Consider the following 22304-nt stretch of genomic DNA (forward strand, 5'->3'; position numbering starts at 1 on the left):
TACAGCATGTAATGGGGGAGAGGGCCTGTGTTTTAGGCTATATCTGAAACATGGCCACCATCTTGGACCACATTTTTCAAATGGGAAGGCAGTCATGTGACCTATCAGAAAAGACCGGAGTTGTAGAGATCAATTGTTGCCATCAGATTTGCAATTTCTCTTGTGGTTCTAAAGTTATCGACACAGAAAGTGGCAAAAATAATCCAGAAATGATTGTACCCAGCATTCAGCTCTGTGTTCAGCACCATGGACAGCATACTGAACACGTCAAGTAGCTGTGCATCTCAGGGAATGTTCCCGATTGTTGTTGCTGCATTTTTCGCGGCTCTGCAGACTCCAGTACTGGGCCTTATACTACTTTACAGCATACGTCTGGCATTGAGCATGCTGACCCCAATCCCTCACGGAGGTGGTGCGCTATCAGCACTGAGAGCTCCCATGGCTTCAGGTTTACACTTCTGCTACTCCTGGACGTCTACCCTTCATGTTTTCACCTATTACCAGTATTACTCATTGAAGAGTTCACTTTGCGTTGCGATGGCCTCAGTGGTGGTTCCATGGTCTGGTCAATCCTTGGGCTGCCTGAATGTAAACCCCGGGAGGACGGTGACATTAGCCGCTCGCTCCTGTACAGTGGCCGCGCAGGCTTCAGGCACCTCCTGTGGGGAATCTCCCGCAGGCTATCGCTCCACCACGCGCCATTGTTTCCCAGCGTTCGGCGACTCAGATTAATTACACAGCTCATTCTGTTTGTTTCTGTTAGTGAATACAAGAGGCGCTGTATCTCGTATGGATAAGACCGCCTGACACTGCCGCCATCACAAGCCGCACACATTAAGTAATTGACTTCTCTCCCAGGGACCAATTATATATCAGGAGGGAGAACGGAGAATAATCAGGCGGAAATTAACAACTTCCCTGCTAGGGAGGTAACCGGACAGTACACTAAGTACAGTATATGGGAGATCACCTGCCACACTGAATGAATGCGATGTTTCCCTATGTTCTTTACACTGCAGCAGTACTCAATCAGTACAAGGTGCTATAGCTGCCCAATGTCTAATGGAGTCTGAGATCCACATGATAACCAGAGACCGGATACATATAGTTTACTACTTTTTCTGTACTGGTCCTGAGTTACATCCTGTATTATACTTCAGAGCTGCACTCACGGTTCTGCTGGTGGGGTCACTGTGTAAATACATTACTGATCCTGTATTATACCCCAGAGCTGCACTCACGGTTCTGCTGGTGGGGTCACTGTGTACATACATTACATTACTGATCCCGAGTTATATCCTGTATTATACTCCAGAGCTGCACTCACTATTCTGCTGGTGGGGGTCACTGTGTACTTACATTACATTACTGATCCTGAGTTACATCCTGTATTATACTGCAGAGCTGCACTCACTATTCTGCTGGTGGGGTCACTGTGTACATACATTGCATTACTGATCCTGTATTATACTCCAGAGCTGCACTCACTATTCTGCTGGTGGGGTCACCGTGTACATACATTACATTATTGATCCTGTATTATACTCCAGAGCTGCACTCACGTGCAGTATTTTGGCCTCCGCTTCCTCCTCAGCAGATTTGCCGCACACACTCGGCACGTGAGAGATTGTGCCTTGGAGGCTTTTGCGCAGTCCGTCCGCTGACACATTTCTCGAGCCATATGGCGGAGATAATTTTTTTTCTTCGGATCATATTTTGGTTGTCAGAAAGCTGAGAATATGAAGTGTTGCCGTTTATTGCTTCACACGTTAGCGGCGGATGACTCCATGATCCCTACTGAGGGGGGAAGCTAAACAAAATAACAGTGCGACTGCCAAAAGGGGACGTAACGCCACAGCAGCAGGGCCCGGGCCGTCACCTGCAAACATTGTACTACCCCCGATTAACCCCTCATCTACAGATTTCAGGAGACGTTCTAGCCTCTAGTAAGGAGGGTGGGCTGTCGCCTCTCCTGTCCATTATAATAAATATCTGGATTCCCCAGGAAGTAACAATTCTGGAGAATTTGTTTCCCTTTTAACTCTTTAGCTTTGTGCATTACTCTGTTATTCCTCCTGGAAATAAACTGACAACTGGGCGCTACTACTCCCTTTATGGTAGGGGGTGTGTCTCTCTACAGTGCCACACTGGCAGCTCGGAGTGGACGGTGAGGGACTGGCCAGGGACACCCACCAAAAGAGAGGAAGGTTACAGATTGGAGATCGATGGAAAGATGAACTGTTCAGGAGCAGCCACAGATCCTTCCTACATGGCAGGAGAAAGCGACGCACCAGGTTATAATAACCAGGGGGGGTGGGTGCATGACAGCCACGTGGCAGCCACAGATCCTTCCTACATGGCAGGAGACAGCGACTGACCAGGTTATAATAACCAGGGGGGGGGGGGGGGGGAATGACAGCCACTGATCCTTCCTACATGGCAGGAGACAGGGACTCACTAGGTTATTATAACCAGAGGGGGCGGCGTTACCATGCAATGCCGGCCTACGACCAACCATTATAATATAGTCGGATATTATATAATACTTTATCTAGTGACATCATCTGACAATTGTATTGATATGTACTCTATAATATAATACACAGGATAATATCACATTGTATAATATTGTAATAGGACATAATCTATAATATAAATCACCATAATACAACATAATTAGCTATAACACCACAGAAAAGAATAAAGTATAATAGCCAATAGAGCATTACAGCATATATTAGTATAATAGCCCATGATATAATATAACACCACATAATAAAACAGAATGGAGTATATTAGTCAATAGTACATTACAGGAAATAAGAGTATAATAGCCCATGATATAATATAACACCACCTGGAATAATAATTATACCATATGATCCTACCAGCTGAGACGGCGGAGAGCCATTTGCAGCCTGAATGACAAGACGGAGAGGAAGGTCACAGATAGAACAGCTAGAACACGGGCAGCGGGTTGCAGTTATCGTTGCGAGATGCCTGAATTGTGTTTCTATCAAACAGAGACGGCAGGGAACTTCAGGGAAGTTTCACCACATCAAATTGTGTTCACTCAATAAGAGGCAGTGAGAAGCGGCGAAAAGCAACGTGCGCCTGGCGGCAGCCTGGTGGGTCCTGTGCGGGCCAGATCAGCAGTGTGTAGTGAGATGCATACAGGCTCTATGGTGTCCGCCAGGTACACCAGGGGATCAGCAGTGTATAGTAAGGTGTATACAGGCTCTATGGTGTCCGCCAGGTACACCGGGGGATCAGCAGTGTATAGTAAGGTGTATACAGGCTCTATGGGGTCCGCCAGGTACACCGGGGGATCAGCAGTGTATAGTAAGGTGTATACAGGCTCTATGGTGTCCGCCAGGTACACCGGGGGATCAGCAGTGTATAGTAAGGTGTATACAGGCTCTATGGCGTCCGCCAGGTACAGCGGGGGATCAGCAGTGTATAGTAAGGTGTATACAGGCTCTATGGCGTCCGCCAGGTACAGCGGGGGATCAGCAGTGTATAGTGAGATGTATACAAGCTTTATGGAGTCCATCGGGTACACCGGGGGATCAGCAGTGTACAGTGAGATGTATACAGAGGGGGGGGGGGAATCAGCAGTGTATAGTGAGACGTATAAATATGGTGCTGGCAGGGTGCAACAGGACACAAGCACTGACGGAAAGAGGGAAATTGTTTTTGTGGAATAGCATCCCCCCTCCCCAGCATATGGGTGAACCAACAAGATGGCAGCCATATTGGTTCACCCATATTCTGTAAAAATAATCTAACTTAAGGAATTCCTATCCATGGTAAAGATGGACACGGCGTAATTCCCAAGATCAAAGATGGAGGGCGACTAGTTGTATAGAGGCTAAATAAAAGCTCTGAACCCCGCACGGCCCCTCGGTCCTCACAGACGCCTCAGTGGTGGCATCTACCTAGGTGTAAGAGATATATATACGCTATAAATGGCAGCCTGTTACTCGGTCGCCGCTCTTCAGTTTATTTTCTTCTCTTTTGCAGCACAACAAAGACGTTTATAAATGTTGTATGAGGAAGATGCATGGAAGAACGGAGAACCTGCGCCAATGATTAATTGTCTGCTGATGAAAGGCCGGGAAGACAGCTGCTAAAGCTGCAGCAACAAAGGGAGAAAAGAAAATCGTCTGACGGAATCACCAGAGGTGAAACGACGCTGCTCTGTGTATCTGGTTTCCATGGTAACCGGCGTTGGGAGACGAACGCAGGAGATTCATTCCGCTCTGTAGTACAGGTTCATAAATCTAACTTGCAGAAGGAGCGCGGTATCGGCGCGCCTCCATTGTTGTGAGCCGCGCGTCGTTTGGCTTCTGCTTCTAATTACAGCCGAGCGCTGCGAAACAATGAGGTCGTTATTAGCGGACAATGAAGTGAAATAATCGGAGGTGCACCTGGCATCTGACCCCCGTGTTTATCTAACGTGGTGCAGGAGCCGCTGGGATGGACCGCCAGGAGATAATAGAAGGCTATAACAGTGCAGTAAAACGCAACGCACGCAGCCTTCCAAGCATGCTAATCAACGCGTAATAAAAAAGCCCCATTTCCAGTTTGGCGAGTGGCGTTTATTAGGTCCTGCGTTGTACGGGCCGTGTCTGTGCGCACTCAAAGTGGCCGGTGCAATCATTACCTCAGGGTTGTCTCTATAATGTGCGCACTTTGGCTCTGAACGCCCCCGACCACCTCCTGACTTGTCTGTCTGGGTTCATAATTCCGCAGCAACTGGTATAATCGTCTGGCTGGAATTTCGGCTGCAAGTTACAAGTGATGAACGGGAGAGGACAGAGTGGAATGTTAAAGAGATTGTCGCTACAGATGTCGCTGTGTAGGACGGAGGCGACGCTATCTTACTCAATAAATCAGTCCTAATGCTATTCTCATTGTCAGAGCTGCAGCTATATACAGGGAGCCTGGGCGGATAGGAAATATTACCTCCCCATTACAGAAACATTATGCATGTATATCTATAACAGGTAACAGAGGGGGGTCCAGGGCCAGGAGCAGTGGGAGACGCCTAATGTGTCCTTTGGAGGGCAAGGAACACTCAGCAGCAGCGTCATCCTCCAGCGGTAACAGACGACTCCTGGACCCCCTCATGATAAGCCTACAGTTTACAGGTGGCAGCATAAATGCTTTGGAACTACAGTGGTACCTTGGTTTAAGAGTAACTTGGTTTAAGAGCGTTTTGGTTTAAGAGCTCACAGGATTTCAAAATTATTACTTGGTTTAAGAGCATTGCTTTGGTGTAAGAGCTCCCTGTACTGGGTGGGAGGGGGAGTGGGGGAGGGGCATGGTCTACATAGCGGGGTATACAGCCCTGTACTCTGACCCAGGAAGTCTTCCTCACCTTCCAAATCATAGCAGATCCACTTCAGACTGGGGCTTACATCAGGGGACAGGACTGTGGAGGTAATCTCTGCATAGCTGTAACCCCTCTCTCCCCGGACAGAGAGTGCTGCATGTATGTGCCCACATCTGCCCTGCTCATTCCTTCATGCTCCCTGCAGTCTCTGTCAGCCCTTGTGTTTCCCATCCTCTCCATTACTGTACAGTAACTTATATATCACAGATTCTGCTGTTTCTGAATGTTTGTTTCATCTGTGTTACATCGTATTCAGAATAATAAATCATTATATTTGGGGTGTGGAACCAATTGTCTGCATTAATATAATTTCTTATGGGAAAATTTGCTTTGGTTTGAGAGTGGATTTGGATTACAAGTGCCATCCCGGAAAGAATTGTGCTCCTAATACAAGGCACCACTGTATTTCCTAACATACAAGATATGGTGTCAGTTCTCAATTTCTTCAGTCAAGAGTATCCGTCAGACATATACAGGGAGCGATCCACATTGGGTTCTAGGTCAGGTCAGCAGAACCTTCCAAACATGCGGCACAAAACTGCACTTAAGAGCAACATGCAGAAAAAAACATAAGTGGTTGCATTGGTTTACACATTTTCCATCAATTTTTAAAGGGGTACTACAGAGAGAAAAAAAATCTTTCAACTCAATTAGTGACAGAAAGTTGATTACACAGCTTCTTGCAGAACATACAGCAGCTGTTAAGTACTGGAGATTTTGATATAGAAGTAAATTACAAAACTGTCAGTTAATTTAAAAGAAAAAAAATTTCGCTGCAGCTCCCCTTTAGCTTCCAATGGAATCGGTACATGTGGGCCCTAAAAATCTCACCACCAATACGCAAAATATTTCTAGTGCAGCTGATCTGGAAAAAAAAAAAAAAGCCACATCAGGATCACCCTAAGGCCGATTACTCTGGGTCAGAATATGGCCACACTCTAAGCTTTGTATTAGGAATTCTACTGAATCTTACATTAAAACACCCCCATGTGGAGCTGACCAGTCAGCAGGAAATGGGGGTAAATAACGCCATACCTAATGGGTCATCGGGATACCGGGCGTGCCTTTATTATCTCCACAGCCCCCTCAAACACCCAGGTATACATTAACATGTAAATGAGGCTCAAGTGCCGAGGAACACAGCAAGAGCCGGGGGATAGGCACCCCCCATCTTATTCATTGTCTTTGTACACGCTGGTGGCTGTCACTTGGAGGTGATAAATAAGAGGAGAGGCACACCTAACCCTGGGCACTTGCCGAGCTGGGGAACAACCCCTGGGCACTTGCCGAGCTGGGGAACAACCCCTGGGCACTTGCCGAGCTGGGGAACAACCCCTGGGCACTTGCCGAGCTGGGGAACAACCCCTGGGCACTTGCCGAGCTGGGGAACAACCCCTGGGCACTTGCCGAGCTGGGGAACAACCCCTGGGCACTTGCCGAGCTGGGGAACAACCCCTGGGCACTTGCCGAGCTGGGGAACAACCCCTGGGCACTTGCCGAGCTGGGGAACAACCCCTGGGCACTTGCCGAGCTGGGGAACAACCCCTGGGCACTTGCCGAGCTGGGGAACAACCCCTGGGCACTTGCATATTTGGGGAACACCTCATGGGCTCTTGCATAGTTGGGGAACACCTCATGGGCTCATGCATAGTTGGATAACACTTCATGGGCTCATGCATAGTTGGGGAACACCTCATGGGCTCTTGCATAGTTGGGGAACACCTCATGGGCTCTTGAACCTCATTTACATAATAACAAGCATGCTTATATCTCAGTGCTGGAAATGACTATGGGGATAGAGGGGCTACTCCTGGAATCCTGATGACTAGCCCTCTCTAGGGCTTATTTACTGTCCTGTGTTTCTGCTGACAGGCCCCTTACTATCATTTAGTAAATATCACACAGATCTGTCTAAAGTTTTGTTTGGTGCTTCTCTCCCATTGCTACGTTAGATGGGCTCCATTGACTTTTTTTTAGAATCTGTCTCCTGCTGCGATGAAAGAGAGAGAGAGATGGGGAGAGAATCGCTTCTCGCTGCTTGATCCAACCATCAGTGAGGTATGAGCACCCAGTCCCCAAACTTAACAAACGTTTGATGGGTATAGTTAACAGTTACCTGTGAATGCACAGATGACAGTCACAGGGGCAGCCACAACAGTTTCATGAGGCGGAGCTTCTTTGCCGTTAAGCCCCACCCCCTGCCATTAACTCAACGGCAGACCTGATACTTTTCTGTACATTTCCATGGGAAAAGTTTCCCACTAAAATGAATAGGAGCCTTAAAATCCACACTGCACCAGCCTCAAAAGCCACTTCTAATCGTGTGAATTTAAGCTGTGGATTCAGAGGCTGGATTCTCGGTGTGGACAGGCCCTATAAACAATAAAGAATATTTTACATCCTTGACAACATAACCTTCTCACCTGAAAGCCTCGATAACTGTCTGCTCAGATAGATGTGGAGCCACTCGACTGAATGCGCGCTTAAAGTCGCCCAAGTTTAAAAATCCGCGGCCTGTCGACAAAAACAGACACAGCATAAGAGAGCCAACCTCAAACAACATTTATTAAAGGGGTACTCCTGTTATTCTATTTATTTTTTTTATTTATTTTTTTCAAATAAACTGGTGTCAAAAAGTTACATAGATTTGTAATTTACTTGTATTTAAAAATCTCCCAGTCTTCCAGTACTTCTGCTATATGTCCTGCAGGAAGTGGTGTATTCTCTCCAGTCTGACACAGTGCTCTCTGCTGCCACCATGTCCGGAACTGTCAAGAGCAGGAGCGGCTTTCTATGGGGATTTCATACTGCTTTAGACAGTTCCTGACATGGCAGCAGCAGAGAATATGGTGTCAGACTAAGAGAATACAACACTTCCTGCAGGACATCCAGCAGCTGATAAGTACTGGAGATTTTTGGCATCAGGATCTAGCAGGGCAGCTAGGCTGCAGGTAGTAGTGGAGATTTTTAAAGTAAATTGACCATCGGTACATCGCTTTTTTGTTTTTCACATGACTAGACCGGTGCCGGTCCCTCCCCCGTGTGACACGGCTTCATTGATTCTAATGGAGCCGTGTCACAGAGGAAAGATCGTCACACCAGGGGCCGTCAGGCTACCTCCAGTGCTTCACGCTTCAAAACAAAAAAATGATGCACCGGTGGTACATTCGCTTTCAAATAGCAGTAAATTACAAATCTATATAATTTTCTGACACTAGTTAATGTAAAAGAATAAAAAAAACTTTTGCCGGAGTGCCCCTTTGATTTTATAACATATAATGCATAGCTATATGGCGGCTCATGAACGCCCACGCGTAAAAAATATAACTTTCCATTCCTGTGACATCCTGGGATATAAGCTCATTGCACTAGTTATTTTAGGCAATCCTTCTCCCCTCTCTGCACTGATCACCGAGTGAGGTGAGGATGGAGACAGAGCCGTGGATGTCTCTACGTGAAGAAGAGCCCATGATAAAGAGCAGGATCTCCCTGCAGCCGAAACCTTACCCTTTATGCAGAGTTCCCTTACTACACATTACTTGTGTCAAGTAATGTGTAGTAAGAGAACTCTGCATTAAGGGTAAGGTTTCGGCGGCAGGGAGATCCGGTTATATGACGCTAGGATTATACAACTGAAGGAAAAGTTGCACATTAACACAGAAGTTGCTTGTCAGTCCTTTCAGCTATACAGCGACCATGACACCTAGAGGCCAATACTAATACTCACAGTGCGTATCAAACACCGAGAAGATCTGTCTGTGGTCTCCGAAGCTCTGCTGTGCACTTTTCTTCAGGGCCATCAGCTTTACAAATTCATCAGACCTCACTCCTATGGGGTAAGAAGATGACGTTACTTTCTTTTAGTGCGTGTGTGTACCATGTCTTCTCCTGCCTGTGTACGCAGCCATACATACACTAGGCTATATAACACTAGGGACCAGAGATGTCAGTCATAATGCAGCAGCCTCAACCTCCATGTAGCTGCTCTGCTTGGGATGTGGTGGTCAGTGCAGAATGAATGTGGATTTCATTGCTCCAGATGAACAGCTCTGCTTCTCTCATACTATACCAGAAGAAAACACTTTACACAAATGTTACATGGCTGGACAGCCCTTGGGGTCACCACCCCCCTGGGATGCACTGATAAATGGATAAATGGCCCCTGCAGTACGACTATGAAGGCTGGAAGGAGACACCAGGCTTATAGGCAGCTGGTCATATAACAGTCGACATCAGAGAGAAAGGAGATCAGCGACTAATGGGGGGAAACCCTTCATAACAACTACATGGAAGAGGAGAAATTCTGATACCAGCTACACACTTGGGAACGGTTAAGGTGCCTATACACTTTATACTAAACTCGGCCGAACCCGCTGCTAGCGGAGGGTTCATTCGACAGTATGAGGTACCTGGGCACCTTAACAGCCCAACATCGTTCATGTCGGCTGATCGTTGCAGTCGCTTGTTTTTCAACATGTTGAAAAACAAGCGACTGATATAGCAGCGATCTGCTGCCGTCGCTCCGTTGAATAGGAGCATCGGCAGCAGACGCTGCTATATCCTATGGGCTGCCCGGACAATCAGCGATCCCCCGGGCAGCCCCCCCGCAGGTCCCCGCCGCCCCCTCCCGCTCGCTGCAGCCGCGCTGAATAGCGGCAGCAGCGAGCGGGGAGCGAGGAGCAAACTAGCGATGAGAGCGCTCGTTTGCTCCTCTAAACGACCGGTGTAATAGGCCCATTACACACACTTCAGACCAACCAACGAAACATAGAGCCGCCCTTTACAAAGTGAAAGATCTCCTCCTCTGCAGACCCTTCCCAGTTACCTCCAGTCTTTGACAGGTCCGGCACTTTTGTATCCACTTCCATCTGTAAGAAGAGAACAAATCACAATCAAGAACATCAAAGATATCAGCACAACAGGTAACTAGTCATCGCTTTAAGGGTGCAAACACACAGGACGTATATGCAGCGAGTTTCTCGCTGCGTAAACGCAGTGAAACTCGCTGCATATCCCGTCCCTGTGTAGTCAATGGCAGGCAAAATCACAGCAGGGATGAACATCGGGGCGATCAAGCACATGTGGGGACAATCGGGGCTGCCGGATGTGTTAAGGAGGCTGCGGGCGGTGGCTGGCTGGAGCATATACTTTACCTTGTCCCCACTCCGGGAACTGCTGGAGCCGGAATCAGGTAAAGTATACGCTCCGGCGGCCGGGGGGTTAAAAGGGCGGGCTGCAGACAAACTCGCAGCAGGGATGTTCATCCCTGCTGTGATTTTGCCTGCCATTGACTACACAGGGAGTGGATATGCAGCGAGTTTCACTGCGTTTACGCAGCGAGAAACTCGCTGCATATACGTCCTGTGTGTTTGCACCCTTATAATAACAAAGCAGGAAAACAGCTGAAGAAAAGCCTCACGTACACAAAGAGATACATAAGGAACCGAGCGGCAAACATCATGTCTTCTTATCTAATCGAGTCAAAAGCTAAATCCAGCATGGCAGAGCATTGTGGGGGCTCAGATCACAGACTCATAGAAGGGACCGAGCTTAGGTACTGTTTCCTTTCAAGGGTGACTAGCAGAATTTTAAACGCAGCTCTGGAGGCGAATGGAGAAGACAACCCTGAGACTCAGTACACGATTTAGTACAGCACAGTGTCACCTCCATGAGAAGACCACCAAAAATTACATGAAATAGTGGCCCTTTGTGGGTGGTCTTCTTAAAGAGTCACTGCCGTACTTTTTTTTTTTTTTTTTGCAGAAATCAATAGTCCAGGCAATTTTAAGAAACTTTGTAATTGGGTTTATTAGCCAAATCTGCCATTATCTGCATTTAAAAAGCCTTTTCCCAGGTCCCACCTCCCTCCTCTTTTCCATCCACTGCAAAAAATCTGAAAATTGTGACTTGTTGCATCAGACGTCCCCAGTCTTTTCTAGGGAGAGGGGAGGGGGGAGGAGGGAGGAGGGAGTTGACACCAGAAAGCAGATAACAGAGGATTGCAGGCAGGGGAGCTGGGTGACAGCTGTAATCAGAGCTGAGAGAGGGTAGATAAAGAGTTAATCTACAAATACCTCACCCTCTGTTGTCCTGTTTTGGTCTTTTATTTAGCTCTGAATGAAGACAGGGGGAGAGCTTCAAACTGCTTTTTCATGATAAAAATGCATTTTTTGGCTAATAAACCCAATGACAAAGTTTCCTAAAATTGCCTAGACTATTGATTTCTGCAAAAAAAAAAAAAAAAATTCTTTAAAGGGAAATGCCACTATGCATATTGTACAGTGGACTCTATCACACAAGGTCCAGGGGTTAGTCTTTTGGAGAGGTTTTCTGTACTTAGCTGACAGGGGTGCGTTATTTGTTACAGTGTGTCAGAGCGCTCTGGTTATAAATTGTGCCCCGAGGAAATGCAATTATTCAGGCCTTGCAGCTTTCAGGTGTAGCCGTATATATGAATGTAAATGCCATATAAACAGTATACACAGTTACTTATCCGGGTGCTTAGTTCTTGTGGAAGCTGCCAGGCACATCCCACCATAGTTCGTGCACTGTGATCCCTAGCGGCTATGCACATGTTGGGACATAAAGTGAACAGTATAAAGTAAGCTGACTGCAGACATGGCAGACGAGCCACAGGTATTGATAACCTTGCAGCCACTAGCAGTGATCCTCTGCTGACATCTGCTGGACAGCGGCAGAAACACAGGGCCCAGGGTGCAGGAAATGCTTCTACATTATCTCCATAAAGATACACGATAAGAGGGTGTATACAGCGCCAAATACATTACCTTAGAGGGTTTATACCCAAATAACATAACAACGGCCACCTTCAGGTCCTCCCTGCTCAGGAAGCCTTTCTTGCCTTCATCACAGGCCTGGAAAACCTGAAAAAACACAGGAAAAGTGACTGGTAATAATGCAGAGAGTCAGGCTGTGCTCACACTATATAATGCAGAGAGTCAGGCTGTGCTCACACTATATAATGCAGAGAGTCAGACTGTGCTCACACTATATAATGCAGATAGGCTGTGCTCACACTATATAATGCAGAGAGTCAGACTGTGCTCACACTATATAATGCAGATAGTCAGGCTGTGCTCACACTATATAATGCAGAGAGTCAGGCTGTGCTCACACTATATAATGCAGAGAGTCAGGCTGTGCTCACACTATATAATGCAGATAGTCAGGCTGTGCTCACACTATATAATGCAGATAGTCAGGCTGTGCTCACACTATATAATGCAGAGAGTCAGGCTGTGCTCACACTATATAATGCAGATAGGCTGTGCTCACACTATATAATGCAGATAGTCAGGCTGTGCTCACACTATATAATGCAGATAGTCAGGCTGTGCTCACACTATATAATGCAGATAGTCAGGCTGTGCTCACACTATATAATGCAGAGAGTCAGGCTGTGCTCACACTATATACACACTATATAATGCAGAGAGTCAGGCTGTGCTCACACTATATAATGCAGAGAGTCAGGCTGTGCTCACACTATATAATGCAGAGAGTCAGGCTGTGCTCACACTATATAATGCAGAGAGTCAGGCTGTGCTCACACTATATAATGCAGAGAGTCAGGCTGTGCTCACACTATATAATGCAGAGAGTCAGGCTGTGCTCACACTATATAATGCAGAGAGTCAGGCTGTGCTCACACTATATAATGCAGATAGTCAGGCTGTGCTCACACTATATAATGCAGATATATATATATATATATATATATATATATTGTGGACAGGTCACTGGTAAAGTGCTCGAGGGGATGTACATCTCACCCAGGTTAATACATAGCGTGAGATGGTGAGTCCAGGAGGCATCTGTGCTCAGCAGTGTTATGCTGCTGAGCTATTATTTATTATTGCCGGGCCTGGACTTACATGGAATGGCAGGTAGGTTTTTGGTAGTGGGACTTGCCATTCCCTCCCCCCGATCCAGGTCAGGTTTTGGGGTCAGGTGTTTCTGACCCTAATCAGCCTGACAATGTAAAAGCCCTGCAGAGGATCCAGTGTTTGCTCTCAGCCAGGAGTGATCAGCCTGGGTGTCTGTTTGGGAGCAACCTGGGAATAAAGCCTCTGCTGGAGCATATATATATATATATACCCTGCGGTATCCAGGTGAAAGACGCACTATGATAAGTGTTAGATAGGTGAGCTAACCTGTTAGTAAGCGCCCAGACGGGCAAGACCTTTTTGTTTGTTTTATTCTTAAAGCACGGTGCTGCTGTATTTTGTTTGATGGACGGTTTATGCTGCAAATAAACGCCAAGCTGTTGTTTTACAAGTCCAAGTCTGCTGTGAACTGTGTCCAAACACACCATCCCCCGGGAAGATCCCTACAATATATATATATATATATAATATTACCATTATATATATAGAGCCCAGGATACCATTAAAAAGATGAGAGGCGTCTGTAATTGACACCATATTAGACCTCAACTATGGGAGACAAAAAGAGAAAACAAATCCCGCAAATCACATTGTCTGATTTTGTAAGAATTTATTTGCAAATTATGGCGGAAAATAAGTATTTGGTCAGTAACAAAATTTGATCTCAATACTTTGTTCTATATCCTTTGTTGGCAATGACAGAGGTCAGACGTTTTCTGTAAGTTCTCACAAGGTTGGCACACACTGTTGTTGGTATGTTGGCCCATTCCTCCATGCAGATCTCCTCTAGAGCAGTGATGTTTTGGGGCTGTCGCTTGACAACACGGACTTTCAACTCCCTCCAAAGGTTTTCTATAGGGTTGAGATCTGGAGACAGGCTAGGCCACTCCAGGACCTTAAAATGCTTCTTACGATGCCACTCCTTGGTTGCCCTGGCGGTGTGCTTTGGATCATTGTCATGTTGAAAGACCCAGCCACGTTTCATCTTTAATGCCCTTGCTGATGGAAGGAGGTTTGCACTCAAAATCTCCCGATACATGGCCCCATTCATTCTTTCATGTACCCGGATCAGTCGTCCTTGCCCCTTTGCAGAGAAACAGCCCCAAAGCCTGATGTCTCTACCCCCATGCTTTACAGTAGCTAGGGTGTTTGATGGATGCAACTCAGTATTCTTTTTCCTCCAAACACGACAAGTTGTGTTTCTAGCAAACAGTTCCACTTTGGTTTCATCAGACCATAGGACATTCTCCCAATACTCTTCTGGATCATCCAAATGCTCTCTAGCAAACTTCAGACGGGCCCGGACATGTACTGGCTTAAGCAGTGGGACACGTCTGGCACGGCAGAGTCCCTGGCGGTGTAGTGTGTTACTGATGGTAGGCTTTGTTACATTGGTCCCAGCTCTCTGCAGTTCATTCACTAGGTTCCCCCGCGGGGTTCTGGGATTTTTGCTCATCGTTCTTGTGATCATTTTGACCCCACGGGGTGAGATTGTGCGTGGAGCCCCAGATCGAGGGAGACTATCAGTGGTCTTGTATGTCTTCCATTTTCTAATTATTGCTCCCACAGTTGATTTCTTCACTCCAAGCTGGTTGCCTATTGCAGATTCAGTCTTCCCAGCCTGGTGCAGGGCTACAATTTTCTTTCTGGTGTCCTTTGACAGCTCTTTGGTCTTCACCATAGTGAAGTTTGGAGTCTGACTGTTTGAGGGTGTGCACAGGTGTCTTTTTATACTGATAAGTTTAAACAGGTGCCATTACTACAGGTAATGAGTGGAGGAAATGCTGGGTTCACACAGAACGATTATCGTGCGAATTTGCACGATAACGATCAAATTCGAACGATAATCGTGCGTGTAAACGCAGCGAACGATCGCACGACGAGCGAGAAATCGTTAATTTTGATCTTTTAACTTGTTCTCAAATCGTCGTTCGCAAAAAATTCGCCGATCGGTCCGTGTAAACAGTCGTCGCGCGATAGTCCGGCCGGCCTCTGCCCGGCCCCCCGCTTGCAGTCCGACCCCCCGCTCATCCACAGCCCCCTGCTGCCTTGCATTGATTGGCTGAAGAGGAGCACTGATTGGCTGAAGAGGAGCCGTTTGAAATTCCCGGCTCCCCTCGGGGATGTCGAAGTCCTGCTACGTGGAGCAGGTAACGTATGCTTATGGCTGGGCCGGCGGGGGCGCGATCGGAGCGGTGGCGGGGGGGGGGTGGCGATCGGGGCGGCAGGGGTGGCGATCGGAGCAGCAGGGGTGGCGATCGGGGCGGCGCAGGGGGCTGCGGTTGACCGTGGGGCCGGGCTGCGGATGAGCAGGGGGCCGGGCTGCGGGTAGGCCAGGCTAGTGGGCGCGTGATCGCAAAACGATTTTTCTGTACGATATATCGTACCGTCTAAACGCTGATCGTTATAAAAAAAGAAATAGTTACTTCCAAATCGTTAATCGTGCCAATTATCGCTCCGTGTAAACTTAGCAAAAGAGGAGACTCTTCTGGTGCGTTTACACGAAACGATAATTGGCCCGATCGTATGATTAACGATGTCGGAGTAACAATTTTTTTTCATAACGATCAGCGTTTATACGGTACGATATATCGTACGGAAAAATCGTTTTGCGATCACGCGCCCGCAGCCCAGCCTGCCCGCACACCCGGCCCCCCACTCGCAGCTCGGCTAATTAATGATTACAAAACCCTTGTGCAATCATGTTCACACATCTGAAAACAGTCTAGCTAGTTACAGAAGCTACAAAACTGACCTTCCTTTGAGCAGACTGTGTTTCTGGAGCATCACATTTGTGGGGTCAATTAAACGCTCAAAATGGCCAGAAAAAAGAGAACTTTCATCTGAAACTGGACAGTCTATTCTTGTTCTTAGAAATGAAGGCTATTCCATGCCAGAAATTGCTAAGAAATTGAAGATTTCCTACAACGGTGTGTACTACTCCCTTCAGAGGACAGCACAAACAGGCTCTAACCAGAGTAGAAAAAGAAGTGGGAGGCCGCGTTGCACAACTAAGCAAGAAGATAAGCACATTAGAGTCTCTAGTTTGAGAAACAGACGCCTCACAGGTCCCCAACTGGCATCTTCATTAAATAGTACCCGCAAAACACCAGTGTCACCATCTGCAGTGAAGAGGCGGCTGCCGGATTTTGGGCTTCAGGGCAGAGTGGCAAAGAAAAAGCCATATCTGAGACTGGCCAATAAAAGAAAAGATTAAGATGGGCAAAAGAACACAGACATTGGACAGAGGAAGACTGGAAAAAAGTGTTGTGGACGGATGAATCCAAGTTTGAGGTGTTTGGATGACAAAGAAGAATGTTTGTGAGACGCAGAAGAAATGAGAAGATGCTGGAAGAATGCCTGACGCCATCTGTTATACATGGTGGAGGTCATGTGATGGTCTGGGGTTGGTGCTGGTAAGGTGGGAGATTTGTACAGGGTAAAAGGGATTGTGAATAAGGAAGGCTATCACTCTGCACCGCCATGCCATACCCAGTGGGCAGCGCTTGGTTGGAGCCAATTTCATCCTACAACAGGACAATGACCCTAAACACCTCCAAATTGTGCAAGAACTATTTCCAGCAGAAGCAGCAGCTGGTATTCTATCATAGGGAATGGAGTGGCCAGCGCAGTCACCAGATCACCACCAGAAGTGCCCATCCAACCAATCCAACTTGTGGGAGCTGCTTCTAGAAGCGTGGGGGGCAATTTCTCCAGCTTACCCCAACAGATTAATAGCTAGAATGCCAAAGGTGGGCAATGCTGGAATTGCTGCACAAGGAGGATTCTGGGACGGAAGCAAAGTGTGATGGAAGAACAATGTTATTTCACATACAAATCAGTATTTCTAACCTTGTCAATGTCTTGTCTCTATTTACTATTCATTTCACAACGTGCGGTGGTGAAGAAGTGTGACTTTTCATGGAAAACACAATTGTTTGGGTGACCCTAAACTTTTGAACGGTAGTATATATATATATATATATATATATATATATATATATATATATATATATATACAGCCCAGAATACCATTATATGGTTTTGTATAAGGACGCAGATGTAGCAGGGACAGCGACCATACTGTCACCCAGCTTTCCCAGAATCCTGCAGGTCTATGGTTTTGTATTAGGAGGAAGGTGTAGCAATGACAGCCGCCATTCTGTCACCCAGCTTTCCCAGAATCCTGCAGGTCTATGGTTTTGTATATGAAGGCAGGTGTAGCAATGACAGCCGCCATTCTGTCACCCAGCTTTCCCAGAATCCTGCAGGTCTATGGTTTTGTATTAGGAGGCAGGTGTAACAGAGACAGCCGCCATACTGTCACCCAGCTTTCCCAGAATCCTGCAGGTCTATGGTTTTGTATATGGAGGCAGGTGTAGCAATGACAGCCGCCATACTGTCACCCAGCTTTCTCAGAATCCTGCAGGTCTATGGTTTTGTATATGGAGGCAGATGTAGCAATGACAGCCGCCATTCTGTCACCCAGCTTTCCCAGAATCCTGCAGGTCTATGGTTTTGTATATGGAGGCAGATGTAGCAATGACAGCCGCCATACTGTCACCCAGCTTTCCCGGGCCTCGGCAGGTTCTGTATCACGGTGTTACCTGCAGAAACCTCCTCCTATCGGAGTCACTCACACCCCGCGCCGGAGCAAACATGTCCGCCTCCTGAACCGGCCGAGAACCGGAGCCTGAAACTCTTCCAACCTTCAGCAGCGCAGGCCGCGTCTCCATGGCAACCCAGGATCCAAAACGGCCGCCTAAAACTAAATCAACACCCGATTGGTCAATTTTAATGACGTCATAGTAAACAAGGCGCCTATTGGCTCATCCCCGAAGGTCCTTTGAATCCTGTAGGGTGATTACCATTATTAGTTACAGTCTGAACTACAACTCCCAGCAAACCTATCAGGAGCCGTATAATACCATAGACTGACAAAGGATGCTGGGAGTAATCCCGAGTCTGTCAGTGATGGTTGTGACTAAATATTATGAGTCCTCAATGAGGTGTCTATCACTAGAAGGACATCACTGCCCCCTGGTGGTCGCCTCCTGGACATATTCATTCAGCAAGTCCTAGTTACTTCTCTCTGTAAGGCTGGGTTCACACATGAGATTTCTATGCGGTACTGACATGGTTCTGCAATATCGCGACAGTAACTGCAGTGTGTGAACACAGGTGATAGGTCAGTGTAGATGTGTATACAGGAGAGTGAGGGGTTAATGTGGTGACACTTGCGGCCGGTAGAGGGCAGCAGTCACAGATCACCTATGACCGGAGAACACGGGGAATCCCTCTCATTATTCGGACTCTGACGTCTATTTGTGCGCGCGCAGCTGGTGACGTCATCAAACAGCGACACATGTGGAGCCGAGCCGCAGGATGAGCAGGTAACAGCAGGGACAGAAAGTGACACGGGGCGGGGTCAGCGAGGGGAGGGGCTGCAGGAGGATGGTGGGGGGAGTAGTGCGGGGGGAGGACAGGTGATGGTGGGGGGAGTAGTGCGGGGGGAGGACAGGTGATGGTGGGGGGAGTAGTGCGGGGGGAGGACAGGTGATGGTGGGGGGAGTAGTGCGGGGGGAGGACAGGTGATGGTGGGGGGAGTAGTGCGGGGGGAGGACAGGTGATGGTGGGGGGAGGACAGGTGATGGTGGGGGGAGGACAGGTGATGGTGGGGGGAGTAGTGCGGGGGGAGGACAGGTGATGGTGGGGGGAGTAGTGCGGGGGAAGGACAGGTGATGGTGGGGGGAGTAGTGCGGGGGGAGGACAGGTGATGGTGGGGGGAGTAGTGCGGGGGAAGGACAGGTGATGGTGGGGGGAGTAGTGCGGGGGGAGGACAGGTGATGGTGGGGGGAGTAGTGCGGGGGAAGGACAGGTGATGGTGGGGGGAGTAGTGCGGGGGAAGGACAGGTGATGGTGGGGGGAGTAGTGCGGGGGGAGGACAGGTGATGGTGGGGGGAGTAGTGCGGGGGAAGGACAGGTGATGGTGGGGGGAGTAGTGCGGGGGGAGGACAGGTGATGGTGGGGGGAGTAGTGCGGGGGGAGGACAGGTGATGGTGGGGGGAGTAGTGCGGGGGGGTGAGGACAGGTGATGGTGGGGGGAGTAGTGCGGGGGGAGGACAGGTGATGGTGGGGGGAGTAGTGCGAGGGGAGGGGCTGCAGGAGGATGGTGGGGGGAGTAGTGCGGGGGGAGGGGCTGCAGGAGGATGGTGGGGGGAGTAGTGCGGGGGGAGGACAGGTGATGGTGGGGGGAGTAGTGCGGGGGGAGGGGCTGCAGGAGGATGGTGGGGGGAGTAGTGCGGGGGGAGGACAGGTGTTGGTGGGGGGAGTAGTGCGGGGGGAGGACAGGTGATGGTGGGGGGAGTAGTGCGGGGGGAGGACAGGTGATGGTGGGGGGAGTAGTGCGGGGGGTGAGGACAGGTGATGGTGGGGGGAGTAGTGCGGGGGGGTGAGGACAGGTGATGGTGGGGGGAGTAGTGCGGGGGGAGGACAGGTGATGGTGGGGGGAGTAGTGCGGGGGGAGGACAGGTGATGGTGGGGGGAGTAGTGCGGGGGGAGGACAGGTGATAGTGGGGGGAGGACAGGTGATGGTGGGGGGAGTAGTGCGGGGGGAGGACAGGTGATGGTGGGGGGAGTAGTGCGGGGGAAGGACAGGTGATGGTGGGGGGAGTAGTGCGGGGGGAGGACAGGTGATGGTGGGGGGAGTAGTGCGGGGGAAGGACAGGTGATGGTGGGGGGAGTAGTGCGGGGGAAGGACAGGTGATGGTGGGGGGAGTAGTGCGGGGGAAGGACAGGTGATGGTGGGGGGAGTAGTGCGGGGGGAGGACAGGTGATGGTGGGGGGAGTAGTGCGGGGGGAGGACAGGTGATGGTGGGGGGAGTAGTGCGAGGGGAGGGGCTGCAGGAGGATGGTGGGGGGAGTAGTGCGGGGGGAGGGGCTGCAGGAGGATGGTGGGGGGAGTAGTGCGGGGGGAGGACAGGTGATGGTGGGGGGAGTAGTGCGGGGGGAGGGGCTGCAGGAGGATGGTGGGGGGAGTAGTGCGGGGGGAGGACAGGTGATGGTGGGGGGAGTAGTGCGGGGGAGGACAGGTGATGGTGGGGGGAGTAGTGCGGGGGGAGGACAGGTGATGGTGGGGGGAGTAGTGCGGGGGGTGAGGACAGGTGATGGTGGGGGGAGTAGTGCGGGGGGGTGAGGACAGGTGATGGTGGGGGGAGTAGTGCGGGGGGAGGACAGGTGATGGTGGGGGGAGGACAGGTGATGGTGGGGAGAGGACAGGTGATGGTGGGGGGAGGACAGGTGATGGTGGGGGGAGTAGTGCGGGGGGAGGACAGGTGATGGTGGGGGGAGGACAGGTGATGGTGGGGGGAGTAGTGCGGGGGGAGGACAGGTGATGGTGGGGGGAGTAGTGCGGGGGGAGGACAGGTGATGGTGGGGGGAGTAGTGCGGGGGGAGGACAGGTGATGGTGGGGGGAGTAGTGCGGGGGGTGAGGACAGGTGATGGTGGGGGGAGTAGTGCGGGGGAAGGGCAGGTGATGGTGGGGGGAGTAGTGCGGGGGAAGGGCAGGTGATGGTGGGGGGAGTAGTGCGGGGGAAGGGCAGGTGATGGTGGGGGGAGTAGTGCGGGGGAAGGGCAGGTGATGTGGGGGGAGTAGTGCGGGGGGAGGACAGGTGATGGTGGGGGGAGTAGTGCGGGGGGGGGGACAGGTGATGGTGGGGGGAGTAGTGCGGGGGGAGGACAGGTGATGGTGGGGGGAGTAGTGCGGGGGGAGGACAGGTGATGGTGGGGGGAGTAGTGCGGGGGGGTGAGGACAGGTGATGGTGGGAGTAGTGGGGGTGAGGACAGGTGATGGTGGGGGGAGTAGTGCGGGGGGGGTGAGGACAGGTGATGGTGGGGGGAGTAGTGCGGGGGGGGTGAGGACAGGTGATGGTGGGGGGAGTAGTGCTGGGGGGGGTGAGGACAGGTGATGGTGGGGGGAGTAGTGCGGGGGAAGGACAGGTGATGGTGGGGGGAGTAGTGCGGGGGGGTGAGGACAGGTGATGGTGGGGGGAGTAGTGCTGGGGGATGAGGACAGGTGATGGTGGGGGGGAGTAGTGCGGGGGGGTGAGGACAGGTGATGGTGGGGGGAGTAGTGCGGGGGGTGAGGACAGGTGATGGTGGGGGGAGTAGTGCGGGGGGGTGAGGACAGGTGATGGTGGGGGGAGGACAGGTGATGGTGGGGGGAGTAGTGCGGGGGGGGGTGAGGACAGGTGATGGTGGGGGCAATAGTGCGGGGGGGGGGTGAGGACAGGTGATGGTGGGGGCAATAGTGCGGGGGGGGGGGTGAGGACAGGTGATGGTGGGGGCAGTAGTGCGGGGGGGTGAGGACAGGTGATGGTGGGGGCAATAGTGCGGGGGGGGGTGAGGACAGGTGATGGTGGGGGCAGTAGTGCGGGGGGGTGAGGACAGGTGATGGTGGGGGCAGTAGTGCGGGGGGGTGAGGACAGGTGATGGTGGGGGGAGTAGTGCGGGGGGGTGAGGACAGGTGATGGTGGGGGGAGTAGTGCGGGGGGGTGAGGACAGGTGATGGTGGGGGGAGTAGTGCGGGGGGGTGAGGACAGGTGATGGTGGGGGGAGTAGTGCGGGGGGGTGAGGACAGGTGAGTCCTTTCTGCTTCCCTTATCCTTTTGTACATGTGCTCAGTGTTTTCCTGCTCCCTTCCCCCTTTACCGCTCTCTGCACGGCGGATTCCGCATTCCGACGAAAGAATTGACATGTCACTTCTTTCAGCGGCATGCAGAGTCCTCCCGTGCAGAGAATAGTGTGTATGGCTCGGGCGGAGATGCGTGCCGCCACATGCGGGTACGAGTGACGGAATCCGTAGTGTGCACGCACTCTAACAGGGATCGCTCCCTTCTGAGTTACAGGGACCGCCCCCTTCCCCCGCACCGACCTCAGTTACAGGGACCGCCCCCTTCCCCCTCACCGACCTCAGTTACAGGGACCGCCCCCTTCCCCC

General features: G+C 50.4%; 2 protein-coding genes across 7 annotated transcripts in view; one reads left to right on the plus strand and one right to left on the minus strand.

Annotated features, from left to right (window-relative positions):
• Positions 1–18045, minus strand: part of EFCAB11 (EF-hand calcium binding domain 11) — a 45454-nt gene extending 27409 nt beyond the window's left edge. For 4 of the 5 annotated variants that reach the window (XM_069951224.1, XM_069951225.1, XM_069951223.1 and 1 more), the window contains exons 1-5: positions 17913–18045; positions 12187–12282; positions 10224–10266; positions 9126–9227; positions 7822–7912 (exon numbers count right to left, since the gene is read on the minus strand). In XM_069951224.1, coding sequence (XP_069807325.1) covers positions 7822–7912; positions 9126–9227; positions 10224–10266; positions 12187–12282; positions 17913–18041 — 461 coding nt within the window. In that variant the 5' untranslated portion in view covers positions 18042–18045. Of the gene's footprint in view, positions 1–6229; positions 6264–7821; positions 7913–9125; positions 9228–10223; positions 10267–12186; positions 12283–17912 lie in introns of all 5 variants that reach the window. The other variant, XM_069951226.1, reaches the window with a different exon arrangement.
• A 188-nt stretch (positions 18046–18233) lies between these two features.
• Positions 18234–22304, plus strand: part of TDP1 (tyrosyl-DNA phosphodiesterase 1) — a 40423-nt gene continuing 36352 nt past the window's right edge. For both annotated transcript variants that reach the window (XR_011359625.1, XM_069951214.1), the window contains exon 1: positions 18234–18698. Coding sequence is in view for 1 of the 2 variants with exons in the window: in XM_069951214.1 (XP_069807315.1) it covers positions 18691–18698 (8 nt within the window). In the remaining variant the exon portion in view is untranslated. The remainder of the gene's footprint in view (positions 18699–22304) is intronic.

Source organism: Dendropsophus ebraccatus, chromosome 13 (assembly GCF_027789765.1).
Source record: "Dendropsophus ebraccatus isolate aDenEbr1 chromosome 13, aDenEbr1.pat, whole genome shotgun sequence".
Taxonomy (NCBI): domain Eukaryota; kingdom Metazoa; phylum Chordata; class Amphibia; order Anura; family Hylidae; genus Dendropsophus; species Dendropsophus ebraccatus.